Source organism: Carya illinoinensis, chromosome 11 (assembly GCF_018687715.1).
Source record: "Carya illinoinensis cultivar Pawnee chromosome 11, C.illinoinensisPawnee_v1, whole genome shotgun sequence".
NCBI lineage: Eukaryota > Viridiplantae > Streptophyta > Magnoliopsida > Fagales > Juglandaceae > Carya > Carya illinoinensis.
In genome coordinates this window covers 39,292,376-39,317,148 of record NC_056762.1, presented here as the reverse complement: position 1 = coordinate 39,317,148, position 24,773 = coordinate 39,292,376, and the positions used below count along the sequence as shown (strand labels likewise).

General features: G+C 35.4%; 2 protein-coding genes across 2 annotated transcripts; both read left to right on the top strand.

The window, feature by feature from the left end:
• Positions 1-11,255: 11,255 nt before the first annotated feature.
• LOC122282930 (probable aspartyl protease At4g16563) lies at positions 11,256-13,215 on the top strand. The gene has a single exon (XM_043095017.1). The coding sequence runs from the start codon at positions 11,456-11,458 to the stop codon at positions 12,905-12,907; it is 1,452 nt and encodes a 483-aa protein (XP_042950951.1). The 5' UTR covers positions 11,256-11,455; the 3' UTR covers positions 12,908-13,215.
• Positions 13,216-18,761: 5,546 nt separating this feature from the next.
• Positions 18,762-23,568, top strand: LOC122282065 (vesicle-associated protein 1-1-like). Its single transcript, XM_043093993.1, has 7 exons — positions 18,762-19,212; positions 19,322-19,392; positions 19,732-19,813; positions 19,904-20,019; positions 20,107-20,271; positions 21,672-21,749; positions 23,087-23,568. The coding sequence occupies exons 1-7, from the start codon at positions 19,161-19,163 to the stop codon at positions 23,198-23,200; spliced, it is 678 nt and encodes a 225-aa protein (XP_042949927.1). The 5' UTR covers positions 18,762-19,160; the 3' UTR covers positions 23,201-23,568.
• Positions 23,569-24,773: the final 1,205 nt, after the last annotated feature.

Below are 24,773 nucleotides of genomic sequence, written 5' to 3'. Positions count from 1 at the left end.
TAAAATGAGATTAGATGATTTGTTAAAAATAGTAAAATAATTTGTGAATAGTAATAAATGATTTGAGTTAATATGTCTTATGGAGTTTTGAGAGAGGAGAGATAAAAAAACTGAATAAAAATATTATAAAATTAAAATATTATTAGAATATCATTTTTGTATATAATTCTCCTTTTTTTTTTTAGATTTAAGAAACACTGAATTGTTTTTTGTATTTTTTTTAGATAAGACCCAATTATGGATAACTGGTTACATAACTGGGTTCATACTGGATTCAGTTTCATTTTACTTGCCTGGGTCTAATTCGGGCAAATAGTCGCCCGGATTCACTTGGATTTTCCGGGTTCTAGATTGGATCGAAAAAAAATCGGACCTAGTTGCACACCTCTAGTGAAAAAATAATGATAAAATAATATTTAATAGTAAGTAAAAATTAATAATAAAATAATAAAAGAGTACTGCTACATCCATAAAGAAATTATACAAACTAATTCTACAAACTAATGTAGCTTCATTTAATCCGTTATATTTGCTCTACAATAAAAGTAACTTTATAATCTGACGAATCATATTAAATCACGTTAATTTGTAGAATTATTTTTATATAACCTCTTTATAGTTAGAGTATTTTTTTATAAAATAATAAATAGTAGTTGAGTCTAATAGGTCAAGATGCAATTTAATTGCATTTTGTACGTATTTAAGAAGAACAAGAGCTTCGGGTAAGCCGCTGACACTCAACCATCCATGCAATGATTGAGATTTGCATCTTAAAAGAAAAACACAAAATTTTCAGATGACGGGGTTGATAACGGAATAGTTGATGAGTCGGATATGAGTTGAATGTCGGTCCACACAATTAAATGTAGCCATGACCTTTAAATTGAACATTGAACTTCCATATCAATAATCCATACAAGGATTTAATCAGACAATGAATTTTGTCCACACCATTATTGAATCACTTAGTCTTCGATTGATCACATCACACACCCACTCTTTGGCTTTATTATGGATTACAAGCCATCATACCCATACTAAACATGCATGCATCTTCAAAACATCCTTATTTCTTTATCTGACTACTAATCCTACCAGATAGAATGAGACACAATACCAATTATGTTCTGTAATAGCAATTTTTCAAACCCTTGTGTAGCTTGGTTGGCCAGATATAGTACTTTTAAAATAATTTTTTTCAGGTAAATATCAGATTTAACTTATTTTTTTAAAAATAATTGCGAGATATATACACCTTAAAATTAAAAATATATTTATTTAGTGGAAAGTTGGGTGACGGAAAGACTTGAATAGCTGGCACCTGCAATAGCATGAAAATGACTAAAGAACAGGACGTTAACAACCTGGACTTCCAAATACTCTAGGGATGGCAGCCCCATGATTGTCATAACGTCATCGAGGAGGCTTGGCCGGGAGAGACGGGACGATCGAGGTCCTTTTCAAGCATATTGGCCTTCGGTTCAGTGCTTATTACATACAGCTGGTGCTTGGCGTATGAACAAACTACGATGGGGGCATTGGGGTTGGTTTTAATACAAATTGTTGCTTGAATTTTCAGGCTGTTTTGGTCGGATGCCCTCTCTCCACCAAGCCAACCTTTCTTCTGGCCGTCCATAGAAATTTACTTAGTTATTTTTTATGTATTATTTATACATTTTACTGATATGATAAAATTTAGTATTTATTTTATAAAAAAATAATGCAATAAATCACATTAATAAAATGTATAAAAAATATATAAAAATAACTGCAAATAAAATATTTTCTATCTCAGTTTAGGCTCTGTCTAGACATTAAAAATATTTCAAATAATTTATAAATAGTAATAATAATAATAATAATGAAATAGTAGTAAATAGTTTTGTTATAATAATAAAATAGTCTAGAAATATATAAGAATAATTATGTTTTCAACTAACTATTATTTTTTCAACAATTATTGTTAGTCTTAATTTTATCAAATAATTTTATAAATTAATTATTTAAAATAAGACATATCAATTAATTTAATTTAAAATAACATAGAAATTCTTATATACTTTTTATTTGCACCCTCGCGTACGCATTGCCGGGTGTGGTCGGAAGCTTGGGGTCAGCATTCAGATTGTTTGGCGGTGGGGGCTCACTAGAAAGTAGAAAGAAGAGTCCAATTCGAATCTTTCGTAAAATGCTGGATACAACCGCCTCGCGTCCTCGCCACGGCCTCGCATCCGATGTGGCAAAAAAATGAAACTGCGTCGTTTTCATTTCGCACGGATTGGGTCTTCCAAGGGGTTCCTCGCATCTAAGCTCATTTCAAACCCCATGTCCTCGTGTCCCACTCTCTTCTCCGAAACACTCTTCTTCTTCTTCGTCTTCTTCTTCTTCTCCATCCCTAGAAATCATTTTCTTCATCATCTTCTTCACCAACATTTCTTCTTCTTCTTCTAGAAATCGTCTTCTCCATCGATCTGTCTCCATCAACCCACGAAACGAACCCTAACCCAGATCTGGTCTTTCTCTTCGTCTTCTCCATAGCACCGTGCGAGTCTCCTTACGTCTAGATCTATGGCCACGTCACGGTAAGTTTCCTGCTAAACCCTGATTGTACTAGTTATATGCTTAGATCTGCACCACCGTTAGATCTTGTATACTGATTTTAGGTTGCTGACTTTGTTAACTAGTTTTGTGTATTTTTTTTTTCTTAGATCTGCTACCGAAATTTCCATGTTTTTTTGTGAGAAAATATTTTCTTGGAATTTGTTGAGATGGAAACTTGAAGGAAAAAATGGATTTCAAGTTATTAACAAGAACCGACTTATTAGTGGTTGAGATTTCTCTTTTTGTTCGGGTGCTTTTAGACTATCTTCATTTTACCCAAAATAGGTGTTAATTTTATAATGAAAGGAGGTGTTAATCCTTTCATGATTCCCTTCAGAAGCAAAAAGATTTACTTGGTTAGAAGCAAAAAGATTGATTGTTTGAAATGTTGCAGTTAAAGACTACCAAAGAAAGACCTGCTTTCCAGTGCAGATGATTGATGCTAAAAGCATAAAGGATTTCAAAATGCCTGTTTGGTTGCACATTATGTGTATTGGGGAGTGGATGGAATTCTTGAATAGCCACTCTTTAAATGATGGGGACAAGTTTTGTGCGAGTTTGATGAGAGAATCTTCAAGGCATAAGAGTTTAGGTGAGTTAATGATGAATACAGTTCCAGTTACAAGTTATATACCTGTAACATGTCTTGTATTCTTGTTTTTCTTTGTGCACCGACTCTGACCAAGCCAAGTGCAAAACTTGCATAGAGAATGGCTGTATATGATTATGTATTTTTAGCATGTAAGATTTGACCTTTTGACAATATTCATGACTTTTGATGGTTTTAGTTGTCCAATTATTCACCAGCTCTTTAACATTATTTAGGCATTCTGTCTTCTTAATTAGGTTCCCAGAAGACAGCTCTATTGATGAGTGTCACTGCAGGGCAACACGCAGGAGGAGCTCCCAGAAGACAATAAAGATGATGTCAAGAGAGTCTGCCTTCTTCATAGAATTTACTTGTGCTTTTCCATCCAATATGGATGCAATGTAATATGTAACTATAATTTCAAGTTGTAACAATGTACTTTGTAAACCGTGGGTTCCTTAATTGTGCTTTCATTCTTCTATTATTATTCTTTTAATAGTGTTTGTATAATGATACGTAACATTATTTTTTAATATAAAGTAAGTTGATCAGATCACTATCCAATATTATACAGTTCAAACACCATAACATTGGTTTTAAGAAAAACATTTGAAACAGGAGGGATATTAATAAAATTTTGTATCAGTTATACACAAAATCCAGTGTGCAAAAAAATACTAGGGGTTGATGAAACTGAGGTAAGTCAATCCCCTTCTAACAACTCTTGTATCAGCTGCACAAAAAAATAGTAGTCCCTACCTTACATATTCAATACACAAAAAAGGTGATAAGAAAGGGACAATTTACACAACAATTTCCTGGAATGCATTGAATACACAAAAAAATATCCTCTGGACACAACAAAGTCCCTCAAATCCATTCAATCCACAAACAAAAAAAATAGATGGGATACATTCAATACACAATTAGAACCTAGAATACCTTGAATACACAAAAAAATGTTCAATACACAACAAAGTCCCACAAATGCATTCAATCCACAAAAAAATAAATGGAATACATTCAATACACAACAATTCACTGGGAACCCATTCAATACACAACAATCCTCTTTACATGGTGCTTCAACTCTAGAGGATGTAGCGGAGCTTGATTGATGAAGGAGTCAGATGTTTCATGCCATGTTGAAATGAGTAACCAGAATTCTGCATAAAGGAAAAAAAAAATCTGCAATTAAACTCTCGAAAAACCCAACTAACAAAAATAAAACAGTAGATACTATATGTCATCAAAATTTGGTTACAAAATTAGTACATTTCAGAACCAATTAATGCATCTAGCTAAAAACAGCATGCATGCAATGTGACACTTTTAACACTTGACATATATAACTCAAGCTAGAGTAATATTTCGACTAGTGGAAACTAAGGTAAAGTGAATGGCTTTCTTCAACTTTACAAGCAAACTTTATTCAAAGATGATCACCAATGGTATTTCTACATGCAGCAAAAGGTCTACACGCAGCAAGTTTTATGCTTCAATTGTGAAAAGTTAAGCTTTAACTTTATGATGCTTTTTGTTAGAATTCAAGCCTTGATTTACAAGCACCAAGATTATGAAAGTTTACCCTACTTATAAAACATATCCAGCACTTTGCAACGTACCTTGCATCCTATGATATTTTCTGTAACAGCCCGCTAGAAATTCAATTGTGAAATTTCTATTAACTTAGGAACTTCGTGAAGACCCCATAAGTTTTCACGAATCCATTAATCGTATACGTTTTTGTCTTACTACATAGTTAGTGTTATTATTTACTATGGTATCAGAAGTGTGTTTTTGATTATTGGAGATAGTTAGAAGTGTCAAAATGTATTATGATTTGTGCCATTAGACTCGGAGGGTTATTTAAAGTCTTATGGCGCAATAACATTTTTTTCATATTTTCGGACAAAACGTCTGTTCAAAACTGTAAATATTATTGGATAAAAAGAAATATCTTGAGGTAATTTTCATGAATATTATTGGGTAAAAATATTTTGAGTTGATTTTATAGATATTATTAGATAAAAATATCTTAAGTTGATTTTTTGTAGATACTATTGGATAGAATATTATGAGATAATCTTTTATAGATATTTTGGGTAGGAGAAAACTACACTCAACTCTCAACTCCAGCCACATCTCTTCCATATCTCATCCATAAGTATCTCTAGCCACCTCTCCCCACCAAATTTTCTTCATTTACACTTTCCATTGAAAGAATATCAAACACTCTCTCTCGGACAGCTTTTAGGAGGTCTTTTGCACACCCATTTCGAAGCTTTTGTAAGTGTTTTATCATAAAGTCTCCTTCATATAAGTTGTTCCTTTTTTAGTCTAGTTTACATGGATATCTTATTTACCCCATTTGAAAATCATTTGGTCAGTCAAATATTATGTAAACTATAGAAAGGTCATTCTGGGAGATAAATTGGAGAATATGTTATAGTTTGGAGTTTTTGACCAAGCTAATGGATAGATATTGGTCCGAAATTTTTATGGAATATTGTTAACATGTATATGTGACTATTGGTTGAGGATTTTTGCATGATTAAAGGTTTTGATGAAAGATTTTCTTAGATTTAGAAACTTAGAAACTGGAAGAAGAAAAATAGTTTCTGTTTTGAAAAAGTTTAACTCTTTAGTGGTTTAAACCTATTCTAATGACTTTAATAATTTTATTGGAGGATCCTATCTTATATACATGTTATATTATTATTTTGAAGATATTTGATGTTAGTTTCAAAGATATGAAATTTTATGCAAAGAGATATTCAAATAAGCCAAAGTGTGGATATTCTTGGCTAAATTTATGTTTTGGTTAATTTCTAACTATGTGATCTTGAATTAGAAGCTTATATATGTTTTAGGACATCTTTTTAAACCATTTGATGGTTTGGTTTGAAGATCATATATTTATAAGTCATAGATCAAGAGATTTATCAAAACTAGTTGAGGAAAAAGTTTCTGTTTTTGGACTAAGTGTAAAACCAAAAACTCCAAATGTTATTTTGTGATTTTGGTGACTTTAGTTTGATGATTTAAAGTATGGTTGATGTTAGGATGATATTATGAATATGTTAGAAGTAAGATTTGATTTTTGAAATTTTTGGAGATGTTTTGATTTAAAGTTAAAACTTGTGATTCAAGTGCTTGGATCTTTTTACAAAAAATTTTGGTGTTAATTATTAGCTTTTTCTAAATGGATATTTTAAGTATGGTTTTGAACTTAGGATTGGAAGATATTTGTTGCAAAATTTTGGTTTAAGCATGAGTTTTGAAATTGAAAGGAATTGCAACAAAAATAAAGGGAAATGGCCTATGGATGTTTCGGCCATAGTGTGTTCTTCATAGTTGTGTTTTGTTTTAAATTTTTCTGAGTTTATATTTAAGTTTAGGACAAAATTTACATTTCTAATTTTGGAAACTTTTGGAGTTAGTATGCAAAATCCTTAAGTTATGGGTAAAACGGTCATTTTCTCACATGTAGAGAGTAAAATGAAAATTTTATTCTTTAAGTTAGTATTTTCCATATTTCAAATTATTAGTGATTTAGTTCTAACTTTTAGAATCACTAATTACAGTTCCTCGTGATCGCACTTGAAGTTTTATAAGAAACGCGGAGATCGAGGTAAGTTAGCTTTTAACTTACTAGCAGTCTACTGTGTATGTGTGCTAAGTAAAGAAACTACAGTGTATGTATGTGTGTTATCATATATGTCATGCCATGCCAAGTTATCACGTAATTGTTTATTATACAGAATTTATTCTGTCATCAATTTTTATCTGTTACATAATATATTCTGTCATGTATTACTGTACCTTACAAGTACGTCATGTTAAGTATGCCATCTATTACATGTATGTCAAGTCATGTAATATTCACTGTTGCAAGTATGTCATGTTAAATATGTTGTCTATTATATGTTATGACATGTTATGAAATGTTTCTATCTCAAGTTAGTCATGTATTTCAAGTTATGTTCAAGTCACGTTATGTTACATCAGGGCTTCAGTCATTTCGTATTCCAGTCACATTTCATCTTGATTACTTATGTATGGGGTCACAGCAATTGTGGCGCATACACTACGTGAGACACAGCAATTGTGACACGTAGAATACATGGGGCCACAACAACTGTGGAGTATGTATTTAAGCAGTTAAAGAATAAGTTTCCGTAGAATACATGGGGCCACAACAATTGTGGAGTATGTATTTACACGTAGAATACATGGGGTCACAACAATTGTGGAGTATGTATTTACACGTAAAATACATGGGGCCACAACAATTGTGGAGTATGTATTTTTCATGTTAAGTCAAGTTTGTGTAGAATACATGGAGTCACAATAACTGTGGAGTATGTATTTACACGTAGAATACATGGGACCACAACAACTATGGAGTATGTATTTTTCATGTTAATTTAAGTTTCAAAACAAGTTCATGCTAAGTCAAGTTTCAGATCAAGTTCATGTCAAGTCAAGTTCAGTTCATGTTTCAATTTAAGTTATGTCAATTATGCTATGTTGTACTCCAAGTTATGCTTTAATTACTTATGAATTTGATTATGCATTTATACTTTTACTGTCATCCATGCATCATTAGCTTGTGTGGAAGTTTTTTGTTAACTTACTGAGATTTGTAATCAAATCTCACTTTGGTAGTCCCAACTACAATTCCCCCCGAATGGTAGATCTTGTTACAGGACCTGAAGGAGAATCAGGAGCTGATCAACTAGACACAATTGACTAAGTGACGGTGCGACATAAATGTTGATATAGTAATTAACGTAAATTACTACTTGTACGATTGAGCTGCATCTCTACTACTTTTTGGATCATAACCATTTTGGACTAGTGTTGTGATCTTAGTTGTTCAATGGATTTTTATGTATGAAGTATGTTTTAAGCATTTGGGATATTTTCAATTTGGTGCATAGTATTGCTAAAGAAAAAAATTTATCCGCTGCGAATATTGCATATTGTTAGATGCATGTTAGGAATATTGCATCTTATATGTCATGAACGGGGGCAGGTAACCTTGTGTTGCATGTCTCGACGCTTCAAATGTCCGTCCGATCCCAAACGGAATTTGGGGGCGTCACATTTTCCCTCTAACTCTAATATATATCAATGAAACCTTCATGTAAAACTCGACCCAGTAATCCAAACCCAGTGCAAACTTTGGTCCAAACATTCATGGACTTCAAAGCTGCAATCTGCAGACACTCAACATGAGAGAAATAAATTCAACAAATGTTAGTCCAGATCTAGAATGCAAAAAGCATTGTTGTTGATATTTTAGACAAGGGCAAGCTGATCTCGTTCCCCTTTCCTAGATCAGAACATATTGATGATTGCTTGACTAAGTCAAACAATAAAGGGTTTATGGAGCAAAGGCAATAAGAAAAAAATCTGGAAACCAAATACAGAATGTCTGCTTGCTTTTCTAGCATTTGTCATGTGCATACTCGTACTTTAAATATACAAAAGAAATATTTGAGTGATATAATAAATGAACTAATCATTGTCTTGTTTTTTTTTTTTTTTTGTTATGTACATGATGATGAAGAACATACTACTTGGATTAAAAACAAAAATCATGTTCGTAATGTTTCTTTGGGAGATAACGCAGAATAAAGATCAGGTAGTTCTGCTTGATGAATAAATTCAAGAAGAAAGCTCTAAGAGTAAGTTTTCCTGAAATCATCATCATATCTTTCATCTGAACAACACCTATCTATCTATCCCATATATATAATATAAAAAAACAACACAAGCAGCTTGAACACAGGCAGGCTCCAAAACCACGAACAGACACACAACATCCACAAAAGGTCCCAAATCAGAATTCTTTCAATCTGTTCATAATGAAACTAAAACTGAACCTAGATGGCACCGAATCACCAGAACAAAACCAAAGGCAAGCATAGATGCCGCCGATAACCCAAAAGAGAGAAGCCCGAGAGTACAGAATGAAGGTGCTAAGCTACTTACGCGACTCAGAGATCTGGAAGCTGGGATGGCGAGTACGGAATGAACGACGGCAACCAAAGACAGCTGACGACGGCGACCGAACCCACAAGTAGCTCAGATCTCCTCTCTGACTGATTTTTATTCTCCAGTCCAAAATGCTCAAAAATGCCGCTCAAAATCGTTTCCCTCCTCTTTATGCTTCTTCTTTTTTTTTTTAATAAGTCAACTGACGTGGCATATGCCACGTCAGCCAGGGACGCGGCAGGGGCGCAACCCCGATGGTATATAGAAGTACTCATCTAAAAATAAAGTAGGGGAGTCCAAGAAGACCTAACCTAAGCCTTGGGGGCCACGTCAAATTGGGGTCCACAAAGAAGTGTCACTTCGGCTCGAAATACAAGGTTTTCTAGGCCAGCTCACAATGCCATTGCCACCACCCCCATCTAACCTCTAGTCTTTTCTGCGTCTCATATTCTGTTAGACTAATGGTAAAAATAACTTTATGCTGAGTAAGTATTTAAACAAATTAGACTTATTATTAAATTTTTTTATTAATTATAATTTTTTTTAAAGAGAATGTATAAAATTTATATACTTAAAATTATAAATATTATTAGAGATGAGTTAGGTCGTTTGGATGCAAATTTGATCTCATCATTTGAGATGTTTTTGTATAGATAAATATACTCTTTATTTAAATATACAATTTTTTTATATTAAATAGTGCAACCGTGAGTGTGTAAGTATTATAAAATTACTTTAAAAAATGTGAATAAATACGATACTCGTATGAAAAAAATTAATTTTTTAATAATAAATTTTACTTATTTTTAAAACGACTACATGTTACTAATACACTTAATGACTGTATATAATATTACTCGTACTCTTATCATCCATGCATCCAAACAAAACCTTATTGCAATCACAAACACCGTGTAATTATCAGATCACAGAGATTGAGAGTAGCTTTACGAGGAGATTTTCTCACAGGGAAGTGATGATGAAGGGTCAAAATGAGACTTTTCTAATGCATTTATGCCTATCTTCAGTAACTTTAATGGCACTCTACGCGGATATATGGAGCTGGATTTTCTATCGATGTGCATGAAGAGATGAGGGGAAGAGAGCAATATGAAGATGGATGGATTCAGTGGACAATTCCTCCTTTGACCGAGGTCCGCGCACTCTTTATTGTTGCCATTTGCTGAACAATTCATCCGTAAAATTAGACCCAAGAAGGGACCCCCATTTTCCATTTTTATGGACAAAATGAGAGTCTCCCCTTTATGCCACTTTTAATGAAGAAAATGAAGAACAGAGATGAATGGGGTCAAGAGGCAAAGATCTTTTTCTCCAGCTGGGGTCAACTTTATTTTTAAATTTAATTAGATTTATTTTTTATTTTTTAAAGAGTTTCCAGTTGAAGAAAACTGCAATTTCTTTCCCCTAGGAATAATCCAAGAGCTACCGCATTGATTGAAGGGGTGTGGAGTTTTGGAAGCAACGTATTGAAGTCTGAAGAGGTGATAGCTCTTGGATTCTGAATGAATAAATTGCTGGCCCCTTTTCAACAGTATCTCTCTGTACTATTGTTCTTAATTATAGCTGAACCCAGCTGTGCTGATTTCTTTCCCACGTTTAATGCAATGTTTTACCAATTAATCATGGTTAATTCGAGATGGTTAAACAGATTTTAGGAGCCTTTCTTTCTTTTCAATGTGCTTGGGAAGGGCCCTTCAACAACAAGTTATACTTCCTAGTCCAACCTGCCGACTAGATGTATGAACCAACTTTAGTTTATCCAAATAGCTTAGTGCCTAAGCTTGACTTACCTTTAGACCTGTAATCTTTGATAACAACTTTAAGTAAAATCGCAATATTGAAGTAGAAATGAATACAATTAAAGAAAAGTGAGATTTAAGTTACTGCAGAAGCTTTAGCCAAGAAGTGCTGAGGTGACAACTCACAATTACAATGTGCTGCTCCAGGATTCACTCAGCTAAGATTACAAGTGTCCATTCTTTATATTATATTATAATTAAGTCTTAAAAATCGAGATAATTATGACTGCTCAGTGCATTGAAACATTTAAACACTCGCCTCAAATAAGCCTGCCATGCGCAACAAATCAGAACCTTCGTTCTCTCCCAGTCCTACCCTCCCACCCCTCCTTTTATAAAATCCGTTCTCTCTCGCACTTTCTGATTGAAGTCAAAATCTCCATTCGAAAGTCTTTTAACATTACTGCCATAGTTCGGTTCTTGGTTCTGAATTTAATTCATGGCTTCCGCTTCCTCAGTTTTTATCCTCCGTTTGATACTCTGTTTTTCAAGCCTCTCTGTTTCGTTCTCAGGTATTGTGCTTTTACCTCTAACCCACTCCCTGTCAAAGACCCAATTCAACAGTACCCATCACCTTCTCAAATCCACCTCCACCCGCTCAGCCACGCGTTTCCACGGTCACCACCAGCGCCGCCAAGTCTCTCTCCCGCTTTCTCCAGGCAGCGACTATACCCTCTCCTTCACTGTGGGTTCCAACCCTCCCCAACCCATCTCTCTCTACATGGATACGGGTTCCGACCTTGTCTGGTTCCCCTGTTCCCCCTTCGAATGCATTCTCTGCGAAGGTAAGTACGACCCCTCCATCATCACTCACCTACCCAAAATCCACAAAAACGCCACTGTTTCATGCAAGTCACCTGCTTGCTCCGCTGCCCACTCCTCCCTCTCCTCCTCCGACCTCTGTGCCATTTCCCGCTGTCCTTTAGAATCCATTGAAATTTCTGACTGCTCCTCCTTTTCCTGTCCACCTTTTTACTATGCCTACGGCGATGGAAGCTTAATCGCTCGGCTTTACAAAGATAGCTTGTCCACACCCACCTCAGCTCATCCGTCTTTGTTCCTTCCAAATTTCACTTTCGGGTGCGCCCACACAACCCTTGGTGAGCCCATTGGGGTCGCTGGCTTTGGCCGTGGCTTGCTTTCTTTACCTGCCCAGCTCGCCAGCTTCTCCCCGCAGCTGGGCAACCGGTTCTCCTACTGCCTGGTCTCTCATTCCTTCGACCAAGACCGAGTTCGCCGCCCGAGTCCACTCATCCTCGGTCGCTACGACGAGCATGAAAAGGACTTGGGCAACGATGGAGCCGGGTTCGTGTACACGTCCATGCTCGAGAACCCGAAACACCCCTACTTCTACTGCGTCGGACTCGAGGGAATCTCAGTCGGGAAGAGGACTATTCCAGCCCCGGAGACACTGAAACGAATCGACAGGAGAGGGAGCGGCGGGATGGTGGTGGATTCTGGGACAACATTCACGATGTTGCCGGCGAGTTTGTACGGCTCGGTGGTGATCGAGTTCGAGCGCCGAGTGGGGCGTGCTCACGAGCGGGCGAGTGAGGTGGAGGAGAAGACCGGTCTCGGGCCTTGTTATTACTATGACAAGGTAGTGAATGTGCCAGCCGTGGTGCTTCACTTTGTGGGGAACAAATCCAGTGTGGTATTGCCCAGGAGGAATTATTTCTACGAGTTCGTGGACGGTGACAAGAAGAGGAGGGTGGGGTGTTTGATGTTGATGAACGGTGGAGATGAGGAGGAGTTGAGTGGTGGGCCCGGGGCCACGCTAGGGAACTACCAGCAGCAGGGGTTCGAGGTGGTATACGATTTGGAGACGAGAAAGGTTGGGTTCGCCAGGAGACACTGCGCATCGCTTTGGGATAGTCTCAACCGTGCTTAACCAATAATTGGGTGTGTTGTGATGAACGGCTGCGATCTTCTGGAACTCGGGGTGACTTTTGAAATGTGGTTTGACCTCTATGGAGGGCCATCTGTAAATGGGTCGGGTTACTACTCGGGTTTTGCACTTCACCTTTTGCTTCTTGCACATCAATTGATAAGCATGTATTTAAAACAAAAAAGTGTTGATAAAGAGGGCAAGCTAAGTGATGCTTGGAAGCAAAAGTTGAAGTGTGGGATGGGTAGCACGATTACATATTGTAAAGTTTTTTTTTTTTTTATAAAATTCGATGTTGTTTATATTTAGAATATTGTTAAATAATGTTTTAGAAAATGCAAGTTTTGTGTATTTTTTTTTAAATAATTAGAGTTAATTTTCAAAATAAAATATATATTTTTAATGTAGATTTCACATCTACTTGCATTTATTTTTTTAAAAAAATAATTGTATAGATTATTTTAAAAATATAAATATTATTTGTCTTTTATATATATTATTATATTATTATATGAGTTGTGGGCCTTATGAATTGATTGCTAGGAGATAGAATTCTGGATTTGGGCCTTTTGTGCAGATGTTGTAAATTTTGTTTTTAAAGAAATGATATTTGTCGAGGAAATAAAAAAAAAATCAGATGAGAATATAAATGTTGTGTAATTATTTTTAAAAAAGTTAATGAATATAATTATTTTAAAAAAAATTAATTTTTTAATAATAATTAAAAAAAAATTAATAATTATACAACACTTTACTTTACAATTATACATATTATTACTCATAAAAATATTTCTTAAAATTTTTGGTAACATCTGCTGTCCGTATAGACACTACTCTTTTATATTTTTTTTTTGTCGGCCCACTTACCAAATCTCCCACTTTATCCTACCCTTGATCTCAATCGTTAATTTTTTTTTGACACTTTATTCCTCCAATCAGAAAACTAAATAATTGTTGTAGTTGGGGGAGTATTTTATCATGCTCTTTTATTTCCGCTCGTCATCGAATTGTATTCTTGTTAATGTTTTAGAATAAAGTGATTTAAATAAAATAACGTCCGTTTGCTTATTTTAATTTTTGTTATTTTAATGTGATTCCAACCTTTGTAAACACGTAACAAAAAATAGAGAATAAACCATCATATGACGTACCTGTTCCTCAGCCCTAAACAATATTTAGTATATTATTTTTTATATATGAAATTTATCCTCCTAAAATTAATTTAATTAATTTAAAATTATAAGTTTTTAATTTAGTAGAATCAATAGATATTTTATTAAATAAATTATATTTACACTCGTGAGTACGTAAGTGTCGCATAATCACTTTGAAAAACATAAATAAATACAGAATTTACATGAAAAAAATAATTTTTTAATAATAAACTTTATTTTCTTCAAAATAGTTGTACAATATTTATATACATTATAATTATATATAGGATGAGTTTTGCTATATACAAGTACAGTCGCGTACTAATCAATGTACCAATACTGATTCATTCATACTTAAAATTTAAATTAACATTGTTTTCAATAAAATTTACTTTTTGACTAATTACATTATATTAGTGTATAAATTAGTATATAATTATACTTATAACTATATTTTTTCATATAGGATTACTCATTATATTATAAGTTTTACTATATACAAATAAAGTCACGTATTAATCTACGTATTAATATTGATTATTTCATATTTAAAATTTAAATTAATATTATTTTTAATAAAATTAATTTTTTAATCAATCACATTAAATTAATATATATATTAATACATAATTATACTTACTATTAAATTTTTTCTTATATTATAACTTGATACTTTTAATTTAGTTGCAAATATTAGGGGTGAAAACCGACATATCGGTTTCGGTTTTGGACAAAAACCGAGACCGAACCGATGGGGTGGAATTGATGAAAATCTTGACCGAAACCGGCCGGAGAAGGGGGAGGAAACCGTCGTCCTCGGTCTCGGCGTAACGCCGGTCGGTTCATCGGCGTCGTCGGTGGCTGTGTGCGCCGTGAGAGAGAGCGAGAGACCACGGTGACTGGCAGACTGCGTGGCTGGCGAGAGAGAGAGATACCAAGAAGAAGAAGAAGAAGACGAAGGGAGAGAGAAAGAGAGAGAGAGATACGAAGAAGAAGAAGAAGAAGAAGACGAACGACGCTGTGTTAACCCTAGAGTTAAAACGGCGCCGTTTGTTTAAATTTTTTTTCCAATACTAAACCATAAAACGACGCCGTTTCACTTCAGTTTTGAGTGAAACGACGCCGTTTAGATAAGTAATATTTTCAAAAAAAATATAAATAATATAGTCGGCCGGTTCAGCGGTTTTTTCCTGGACGAACCGCGAACCGAACCGGCCGATGTCGGTTTGGCTTAAATCCTACCGCCGGCCGACCGGTTCTCTGACGGTTTCGGCCGGTTCCGTGCGGCGGCGGCCGGTCTGATCGGTTCCGGCCGATTTGTCGGTTTTTCTGTACAGCCCTAGCAAATATTATAATGGCGACAGTATGATCATTGGAATTTTTCATAATTGTCTAAACAAATTAATAAAGATGGATAATATATGGGTCATAATTTCAAGGTTAATCAACGGTTTCGATTTATTTGTTTTGGTGAATTGGGGTCCACAAGGCTCTATTAATAATAATCGTAGCCATTGAGTAGGGTACACGTGGGCAAAAAAATAAGATAAGCACGCCGCCATGAACTTTAGTTTGGACTTTTAGGAGAGGGAGAGTGGACAAAGTGACGTCAACGTCTTCACAATTCCCAAAAGAGGAGGTTATCTGTGTACGAGTCTATGTAACTCTGGACCATTTGCAAGCTGTCGCCACACGTGTGCTTCTAGATGCTTCTTAACGTTTGTTTCGGCCCTTCCAGCTTCAACGGGTGTTGACTGTTCTCTGCTACCTCTTCCTTTTCAAGGAAATTACTTTTAGGATATAGACAAGAAAAATATAATTGTAAATATAATTATGAATTATATTTATGTCTTAATATAATATAATTAGTTAAAAAATAGATTTTATTAAAAATAATATTAATTTAAATTTTAAATATGAATAAATCAGTATTAATATATAGATTAGTGTGTGACTATGTTTGTATGTAGCAAAATTTTAAAGATAATTTCATAACTTATACCACTCATTTCTTGAGATCGCATTATAAATTATTAAAAATATATAATTAAAATAAAATTATATTTAAAAATATAAAAAGATAAAAATAAAAATTATATATATTATTTATATTTTTAATTTTTTTTAATAAATTACATATCATTGTGGTGCCCCATCAAAACAAAAGATAATGTGAGTGAGATATAGATTGGAAGGCAGTAACATTACTCTTTAGACAATGGCTCCTCAGGCATCTCGGACAAAAAGTAAACTCCAAAAGGGTAAGAGTGAAAATGGAGGAAGAGAAGTTGAAGTTGTGGAAGCAGAGTAGTAGATGTGCTTTATGATCAGAGCTAGTGGCATGGTGGCACCTGTGGATCGAGCACTATGGCTATGCACAGCCCACAAAGAGAGGAAAAGACGAATCAATGTGAGGGTGCAAATTTAAGAGCTTTTTTCTGAATCTGATGAAAGTGGGATCAAGGACCCAAGGTCCCCCTCCCCTCTATTATACTCTTTTGTTGGCTAGGCATTTTTTTTTTCTTTTTTCTTTTTCCCCATTTTCAAAATTTTCTGAATAAAGTTTGCTCCTTGTTCATATCAGTTAAGAACATAAGATGGATGAGATCATATACTCCCATGGAGTCAATTGGAGATGGTCTCAACTGAAGTCCATGCTTGTTGACTTCTTCCTTTCCATGTTTACCAGTCTGACTTGTCCGTTAAAAAGAAAGACTTTTACCAACAAATTGATATGGTCAACCTCTTTTTCTGCTGCAAAAGACGGTTCTTTTGCTTCTTGATAGTACCAAATTGAAATATTAAATGTGTATATAAATATATCGATCTACTCCGCCAATTCTTGGGACGGCAAAGTTAATAATATGCTGCTCAAGTGGTAGCTCACACTGGGTTTGTTTGCGCATGTTGCTGGTAATTTTGAGATTTGAAGAGAGTTATATCTCATTTGAATATGAATTGTTAGCTTCAGAATGACCTATGAAATTAATCTGGATTTTCCACTTTTCCTGTATCTTTTGCTTCAACCTACATAATATTCCCAATCCTCCAATAAGCGCCCCCCCCCTCTCCAAATCTCAAGATTACCAGCAGCATGTTGAAGTTTCAAGTTCTTCGTTTTGTTTAATGTTATTAATGGGATTCTCTCTCTCTGATCCCTCTCCTTGTATGTGTAAGTACGTAACCTTATTAGAGTGAAGCTCAATTCAATAACTTAAGTGGAGCACAACGAACTTTAAGTCTATATCATGGAATTGGATTCCAAAAGGACAATATTTCAATTGATATTCTTCTGGCAATAGGTTTGTTGCTCATACATGAATACGCCAAAGAACAGATTTAGGGATGTATGTATGCATACATGCATGCATATTGTATGCATGTATGTGTCTCGGATACTTCCCAGTGACATGAAAAGCAGAATATAATAATAACACACCGATGCTGGTATGTGTAGAACTTGTCATGCTTGGTTTCATGCATCTGTTGGCGTAATTTTTTAAGGAAACCCGCATAATGTACATTTGAATGAACAGCCTTTTGTTCTTGATACTTAAAACTAGAGCTACAAACTCTTTTGAGATACCAAAGCCACCAGTATTGGGGATGTGAAGCAATGGCACACAGAGCCAAATAGGTAGGCGTGGAGCTTCGTTAGACCATAGAATTGGTGGCTCTGCCAGATGCAGTAGCCAAAGTTCTCCAATTCAAATGCCATCATGTGCCTCTGTTCTCTACCTAATGAATGAGTAAAGTTCGAGGCAGATTAGGGGATTCTCACTTCTCAACATTTGGGATTTACTACTTTCCCAACAAATACAATGACATAATTGTTGTCTCATGAACACTGTCCTCGTGTATTTATTCCTATCTCTAAGTGAGTGTATTTGGGGGGGCCCATCGATGTTCGGCTGCGGTCCTTTCCAAGATTGTTAACTTTCCCCTTTTTCTAGTTTTTTTTACCCCTTGGCTTCTTTCTTTTTTCTCTGATTGAAATTGCAGGCGGTACCTAATAAAAAATGGGGCTTGTGGGAGGTTTGAGAGAACCATTTGATTTCTCTTTGACATTGGATATTTTTCCAGTCATTTACAGGGAGAGTGAGATGTTTTCTTTTGCGTTTGGATGCTAATCTTGACACAATGCGAACACCTAAATGTGCAGCACAACATTTGATAGACCAGAGTGACTGTGATACCCAACAATGCGAACACATGTTATGAGGGATAATAGTATGTGATATATGGTACCTCACATTATTTCATAAAGAGAAGTTTTTGTTCTTTATAATAGTTAAATAGAATTTTAATTATATCATTAATTAGTCTTTTTAGAATATAAACACAAATATGACTTTAGCATCATAATATATGAATAATTGTTGGTAGTAATGATGCATTGGTTGGCAGCATGATAATTGTCTTCTGGTGCTCAAAATTAATGGATTAACAGAAGAAGAGAGTACATGAACATGTCTTGATTCCAAGAAGATTGTGAATTGCCATGAACCGAATTGACGAGTTCTATTCAAGTATGGGTATAAACGTGGCTAGACATCCTAGACTGTATCTTGGCCTACTTACCCAAGACTTGGTTTAAAAATGGTCCTATTCGTTCAACATGTGCTCAAGATCCAAGGCCAGGTTGATGGTTGGCAACGATGGTGCAGTGATTTATCATAATAATATGTGATACAATTTCTTGACTCTAAAAATGTGTTAGGTTTTTGCTATAAAATAAGTGTTAGTAAATATAGATAATTGAAATTTGATGGTCGAAGACTCGAAATTATCAAGCATGAGAGACTTAACTTGTAAGGATGGCATTCTTAAAATTACCGAAAAGAAGCAAAAGGTGGTTCCTTTCATTCTTCCTTGCATCTTCACCCTTCTCTCTGTCTCTCTATGTCCGTGTCTCCTTCTCTCTCTATCTCTACGCCAATCTTGTTTTCGGTAAGGATACTTCCAACAACAAAGAGCTCCACAGATTCACCTGATTCCTTCCTCTGGATTCTACCGGATCATCGTCCGCCCTTTCGGTTTTTCCAAGATCAACTCTTTTTTCTCGGCTAGATTTCATATTCACCAAAACCATTGTTTTCCAGATGAGCACGGGAGAGCTCCTCGGCATCGAACCTCACGAACTCGAGTTCCCTTGTGAGTTATAGACATATTCCTCTCACGGATCTTTTTTCTTTTTATGGATTTCCACGGTCTGCGTTTGTTTGACTTGTTTCTGTTTTCGTTGTTCTTGTTATTTCCTTAGTTGAATTGAAGAAGCAGATCTCGTGTCCGCTTCAACTGTCAAATAAGACCGATAATTATGTAGCTTTCAAGGTAATCTTTTCATTGTTTTTCGTCGTTTCAGATTTTTGTTTCCTTGTTATATGCATTAGTATGTTTGGTATTTTTTGTCGTAAGATGTTCTACGTTCTGTTTGGTTGCTGAGGATTAAGGAAATGGAGGTAAATGGGCGTGGTTGAATGTGACCTGTGATTTTCATTGTTTGGGACCAGAAAAAACAACCAAATCCATGTAATTAAGTATAAATATGACTTAGTTGAGGTCTGTTATTGTTTCTTAACTGAAAATCAGAAAGAAGGCATAGCATTTAAATCTGGAATTAAAATTGTGGATTTCGATGATCTTTTTCTTGTGTGAATTGGTCAAGGTCAGGTGAAAACAACAAATCCGAAGAAGTATTCTGTTCGTCCGAACACTGGAATGGTCTTGCCACGGTCCACATGTGATATTATAGGTGCCTATAGTACTAACCATTTTGTTTGATTTGTGTTTGTTGGCATTTGGTAATTATTTAATTATTTGTAAATGCGTGGTCTTGATTCAGTTACTATGCAAGCTCAGAAGGAGGCTCCTCCTGACATGCAATGCAAGGACAAGTTTCTGCTTCAGAGTGCAAGAGCAAAGGATGGTGCAACTACAAAGGATATTACCCCAGAAATGGTAAGAATCTAGCACACTGATATGGATTCTTATGAGTTAGTGAGGTTTGTGTTGAATTCTGTTACTTATGATAGTGGGGTTCTTTAGTTCACTAAGGGGGCTGGACATACAGTCGAGGAGTGCAAATTGAGAGTCATATATGTTTCTCCACCCCAACCACCTTCTCCAGTACCAGAAGGGTCAGAAGAAGGATCTTCACCAAGGGGTTCTGTTTCAGAGAATGGAAATGCGAATGATTCTGAGTTCACTAATGTGAGTATTTAAGTAGTTTTTAATGTTGTACTATAACGTTCTTATCTATTGCTTGGGAATACTGGTTGCATTGCAATTCGTTGAGCTGCTTCTCCTTGACCCGCAAGAGAAATCTATAGAGATAACGAAGGAAAAAGAATCTTGTCTCTTGAGTGTTTGTCTATGAGTTCTTGCGTGTGTTACTAACTATCAGGTAGCTTTCTCTTTTTATGTTGTTTTAAAAGATCATAATGTTTGATTTGCAGGGTATTATCTCTTTTACTGCACTGTTTTCTAGATTTTCTTTTAACTATTTTTGTACCAAACAAGAGCTATGTACTGTTTTGTTAGCTAGATTTATTACAGAATTATTTGCTTTGATTTTAATGAAACAGGATATACTAAAAAGATTATGACTTAGTTCATTAATATGCTCAGAATAAAACGCAGTCATATTTCCTGTATACTTGGACAACGCCTATTTACTGACTCAATAAAATTATATTTTACCCACCAAAAAAATTAAATAAATTGCAGTCATATAAGGTATTGTAACTTCATACATTATGGCAGCATTGCTATCCTTTTCTATTTTCTACAATGAAGATCCTAGGGAAAAACGTTTGCCATTGTTTTCTACAATCCTTTTCATTGTTGCCAATTACTTTGATCCTCATCCACCAACAAGAAGACATGAGAGTTCCTTATGCAAGAGACTTCATTGGTGTCTTGATGATTGTTTGTCATTGGGCAGCATTTGAATATTAGTCATTTCTTCCTTTGTGCGTGTATTCTCTTTGAACAGGTATGCAAGACAAGTGGGAAAAAAACCTGTTGGTTTGGTTTGGTTTGGAATCAACTTACCAAGGAACAAACTATCATTGACAAATGACTAACATCCTTTGTTTGCTAGGTTCCCTCACCTGTTGTTCCACCCGTCTTTTTACATTATCCAAATTTGATGGGGATTTTTATCATGGACTATCTTTTGTGTAATATTTGCTCCTTGGATAGTTAGCAATGGTTCCTGCCTTTTGACTGCAACAAAGATCAACCGGGTGCCTCCCATCAATATCAACATCACATCTTAAGAGAGCCAGTGATTGCTTTTATACGGGCTTTAACTCCATCATTTCTCGCAAGTCGGATTGGAATAACCTGCTGAAATCTTAGGAAAGCAACCAATATTTGAAAAGTATTTTGTATTTCATATTTCTGACAAGACATTTTTGTTTTCTATGAGACTACCTGTTTCTATCTCTTCCCTTCTCCTTAATAGATTTCCTTCCAATGTGGAAGAGTACAATGTATGGTTGCATGTTCATTTTGTGTACTTTGTAGTTTTGATGTTCATCTTCATGTGCTTACTACATATTGAAAGGCTATTTATTTGCAGTTGATGACACTGGAAATAATTGCAGGCTAGAGCTTCTATTTCAAAATTGACCGAGGAAAAGAACAATGCAATTAAACAAAATAACGAGCTTCGTCAGGAACTGGTGAGTGATGATCACAGGAAATTCATCTTGATAAAATTACGACCACTTTTTTATGAGGGCCTTTTCCGCCTCCCGGGGGAAGGGGGGGGGGGGGGGGGGGGGATGGGTTGCATGTAATTTTTCTTTAGTCTATAATGAAGAGTTAATGATTTCTTTTGAGAAAATATGATTAATCATTCTTACCTAAGTTACATTGCTATCAAGATACATCATTTGTCCAAGTGCTTGCTATGAGAGTTGACCTATTGATATATTTTCTACAGCTGAAATGATTGACTGCTATTTGTTTATAAGTGAAGGTTCCCTTCAAAACCTGTATGTGTCAGCTGTATGAATACCTTTGGATGATGTCATGAACTTATTTTGTTAAGTACTGTCTGAACTGGTTTCAGATTTTTGCTCTGTTTATTTATATAGACAAACCCAACCTGAGTAGATGCTTTAGACACTCTGTTTTGGTTTAAAAGTACTAGGCACCATCATGAAGACTTTAATGTAGTTGAAACTGCTATTTTCTTCATTGTGAGGGTGTATTGGTTTGTCATCGTGGATGGTTGAGGTGGGAAAGTAGAGTCAATATATTCATTTACTTAGGGGAGGAAAACTCTGTGGTGCACTGGTGATTATACAAGCCCTCGCCAGTTTTGAGTATGTCAATATGTTCCCTTCAACGCATGTTGTGTGAGGCACGATATGTGACTACATATGAACTTATTGACTTTCTTGAGATAAGAGTTGGGGCATGATTATATGTATGCGGCTTTCATAGGAATTTCTACTATATTTATACCTGTGGGATACACACTTTGTGAGCAGCAGGAGCATTACTATTGGAAAACTGTATAATCACTCACTGCAGGGGTTGGTGTGGGTGTGCATAATGCATGCCAGCATAGCTTATGTCTTTTCTTATATGTGTTCAATGAAAAAATGTGGAAGAGAAACATAGAGGAAGGGCAGCAGAAGGATAGATTATAGGGTGTCCCTTAGCTATCCTTGCTACATTGGGAGATTTATTGAATTTTTGAAAAATCTGAAGGTTGATTAACTAATGCTTGCCGGTCATCCCTTTTATAGTGTTTTCCCCTTTTGTATATTTACTAGTTTTTCTTTTTCCTGTTTTTGCAATTTAGATGGGTAGGAACTATGTCTTGCTGCAAAGGTATAGAATCTGTTGCTTTAGTAATCTCTTATTGCATCTGCGTTTATGTCATTCCATTCAAAAAGCCCATTTCTAAGTTAAAATAACATACGAGCTTCTGTAAAGTATTTCTGGTGTATTACTGTGAACTTTGAGCTATGGGGATTTCTTATCTCACAATGACTATAATATGTAGGAACTACTGAGGCGTGAAGGCTATAAAAATCGTGCTACTGGTGTCTCCTTCCTGTTTGTCATCTTTATTGGATTGCTTGGCATAATTTTGGGGTATCTCATGAAGAAGACATAAGCTTATCGTTGCGAAAGAGATTTTGCATATATTGACCTCAATTTCCTTTGTCTTCCTGATCAATGAAGAACGATGATGAAAGGAAAAGAAAGTAACTCGCCAAGGGTACTGGTACACTTTTTTGGTTGCTAGCTTTGTGGAAGCAGTAAACTTGTTAGGTGCGGTGTGCAGTCATGGTTCAGGTCATGATCCTAACTGCCTGATTACAAAGTATTGTTCAGCAACTCAATTATTTTATTTTATCTTCATAACATGCATTCCTTTATGTTTCAACTTGAGAGAGGTGTCCTGGACTTTCTGATAATGGTACTTGTGGTCGCTGCCCAAGAATCCTATATACACCCAGTTTGCTGGAAATGTTTTTCTAATCCCTTGTATTGAAATATAAAACGCCTGCTGAATTTGATTTCATATTTAGTTGGGCGTAGAAAAGGATTCTGATTTGGATCCATCCCAAAACCAATTCCATATTCTTTGAAGATCTAGATAGGGTCTAAACATTAAAAGGGAGAGTCTTGCAATATATAAAATCCTAAAATCCGGATAGAAATTTTGGAAGACGTCGATGAGGAAAAGGAAATATGGTAATCATGGTCGATATTGTAGTTGATAATCTAATGCATGTCTAATGAAGCGAGCGCATACAAAGACTGAACCATGAAAGAAATTAAGCTACGTCGGACTCCAGGAGTTGGATCGAGTCCAACCGTCGATAAAGTTGCAAACCATCTAGTACGTAGCGTCGACCAAAAGAAATCGTTCCCCAAAGAACAAAAGACAAACTTCGTCTTCATATATCTTATCGGCTGTTGGTTTGACGGCTTTTCGATCAATGATTGACATATATGATTTAGCTCGTTTGTAATTACGAGGCCAGCCATGCACGTGGAAACTTATGCAGTTGGCGTTCGTTTTCCCTATATTGATTGTGTTTTTGTTGTAATATGAAGTTGGTGTCGCGCACTTCGGCCAGTCTAAAATTAAACAAGACGATATTTAAGTGATTTAGCAAATTACTTACGTCTACTGGAGCCTCTTTTATTGAATTTATACGAGATTTACAAAACTCTACAAATTTCTCTCTCTCACATCCTTCTTTTCTTTCTGTTTTCTCACTCTCATTTACAGATCATAACTCTCCTATTTATAGGAGAAGTTCTCCTAAACAAGTTGCTAATCAATCAACCTTAATTGATGGCTGTCTTCCAGCTGGAGCAACTTTTGTTGAAAATCAACATGTGCAAGTTTCAATATTCGGTGTCAGAACGGTGCATGTGCAGCAGCTATGTATTGTTTGCATTTACACTTAGGGTGGTTCAACAGCTAGAATCTCGCACCTGGCAAATTGTTAACAGTGCATGCATGTTGTACAACATATATGGCTTCTAGCTTAAATACTTTCATCGATGGTGGTTGATGTTGTTAATTATTAATGCATGCACGGACTGTAGAGTATGTCAATGATTTGTGGGTGATAATGAGCTGTAAAATTACAACTGTGTACTTCTATATCTAAGAGTTACGATGGTTTTGTATTCTCGTAAATTAAAAAGAAAATGAGTCTTGAGATTTG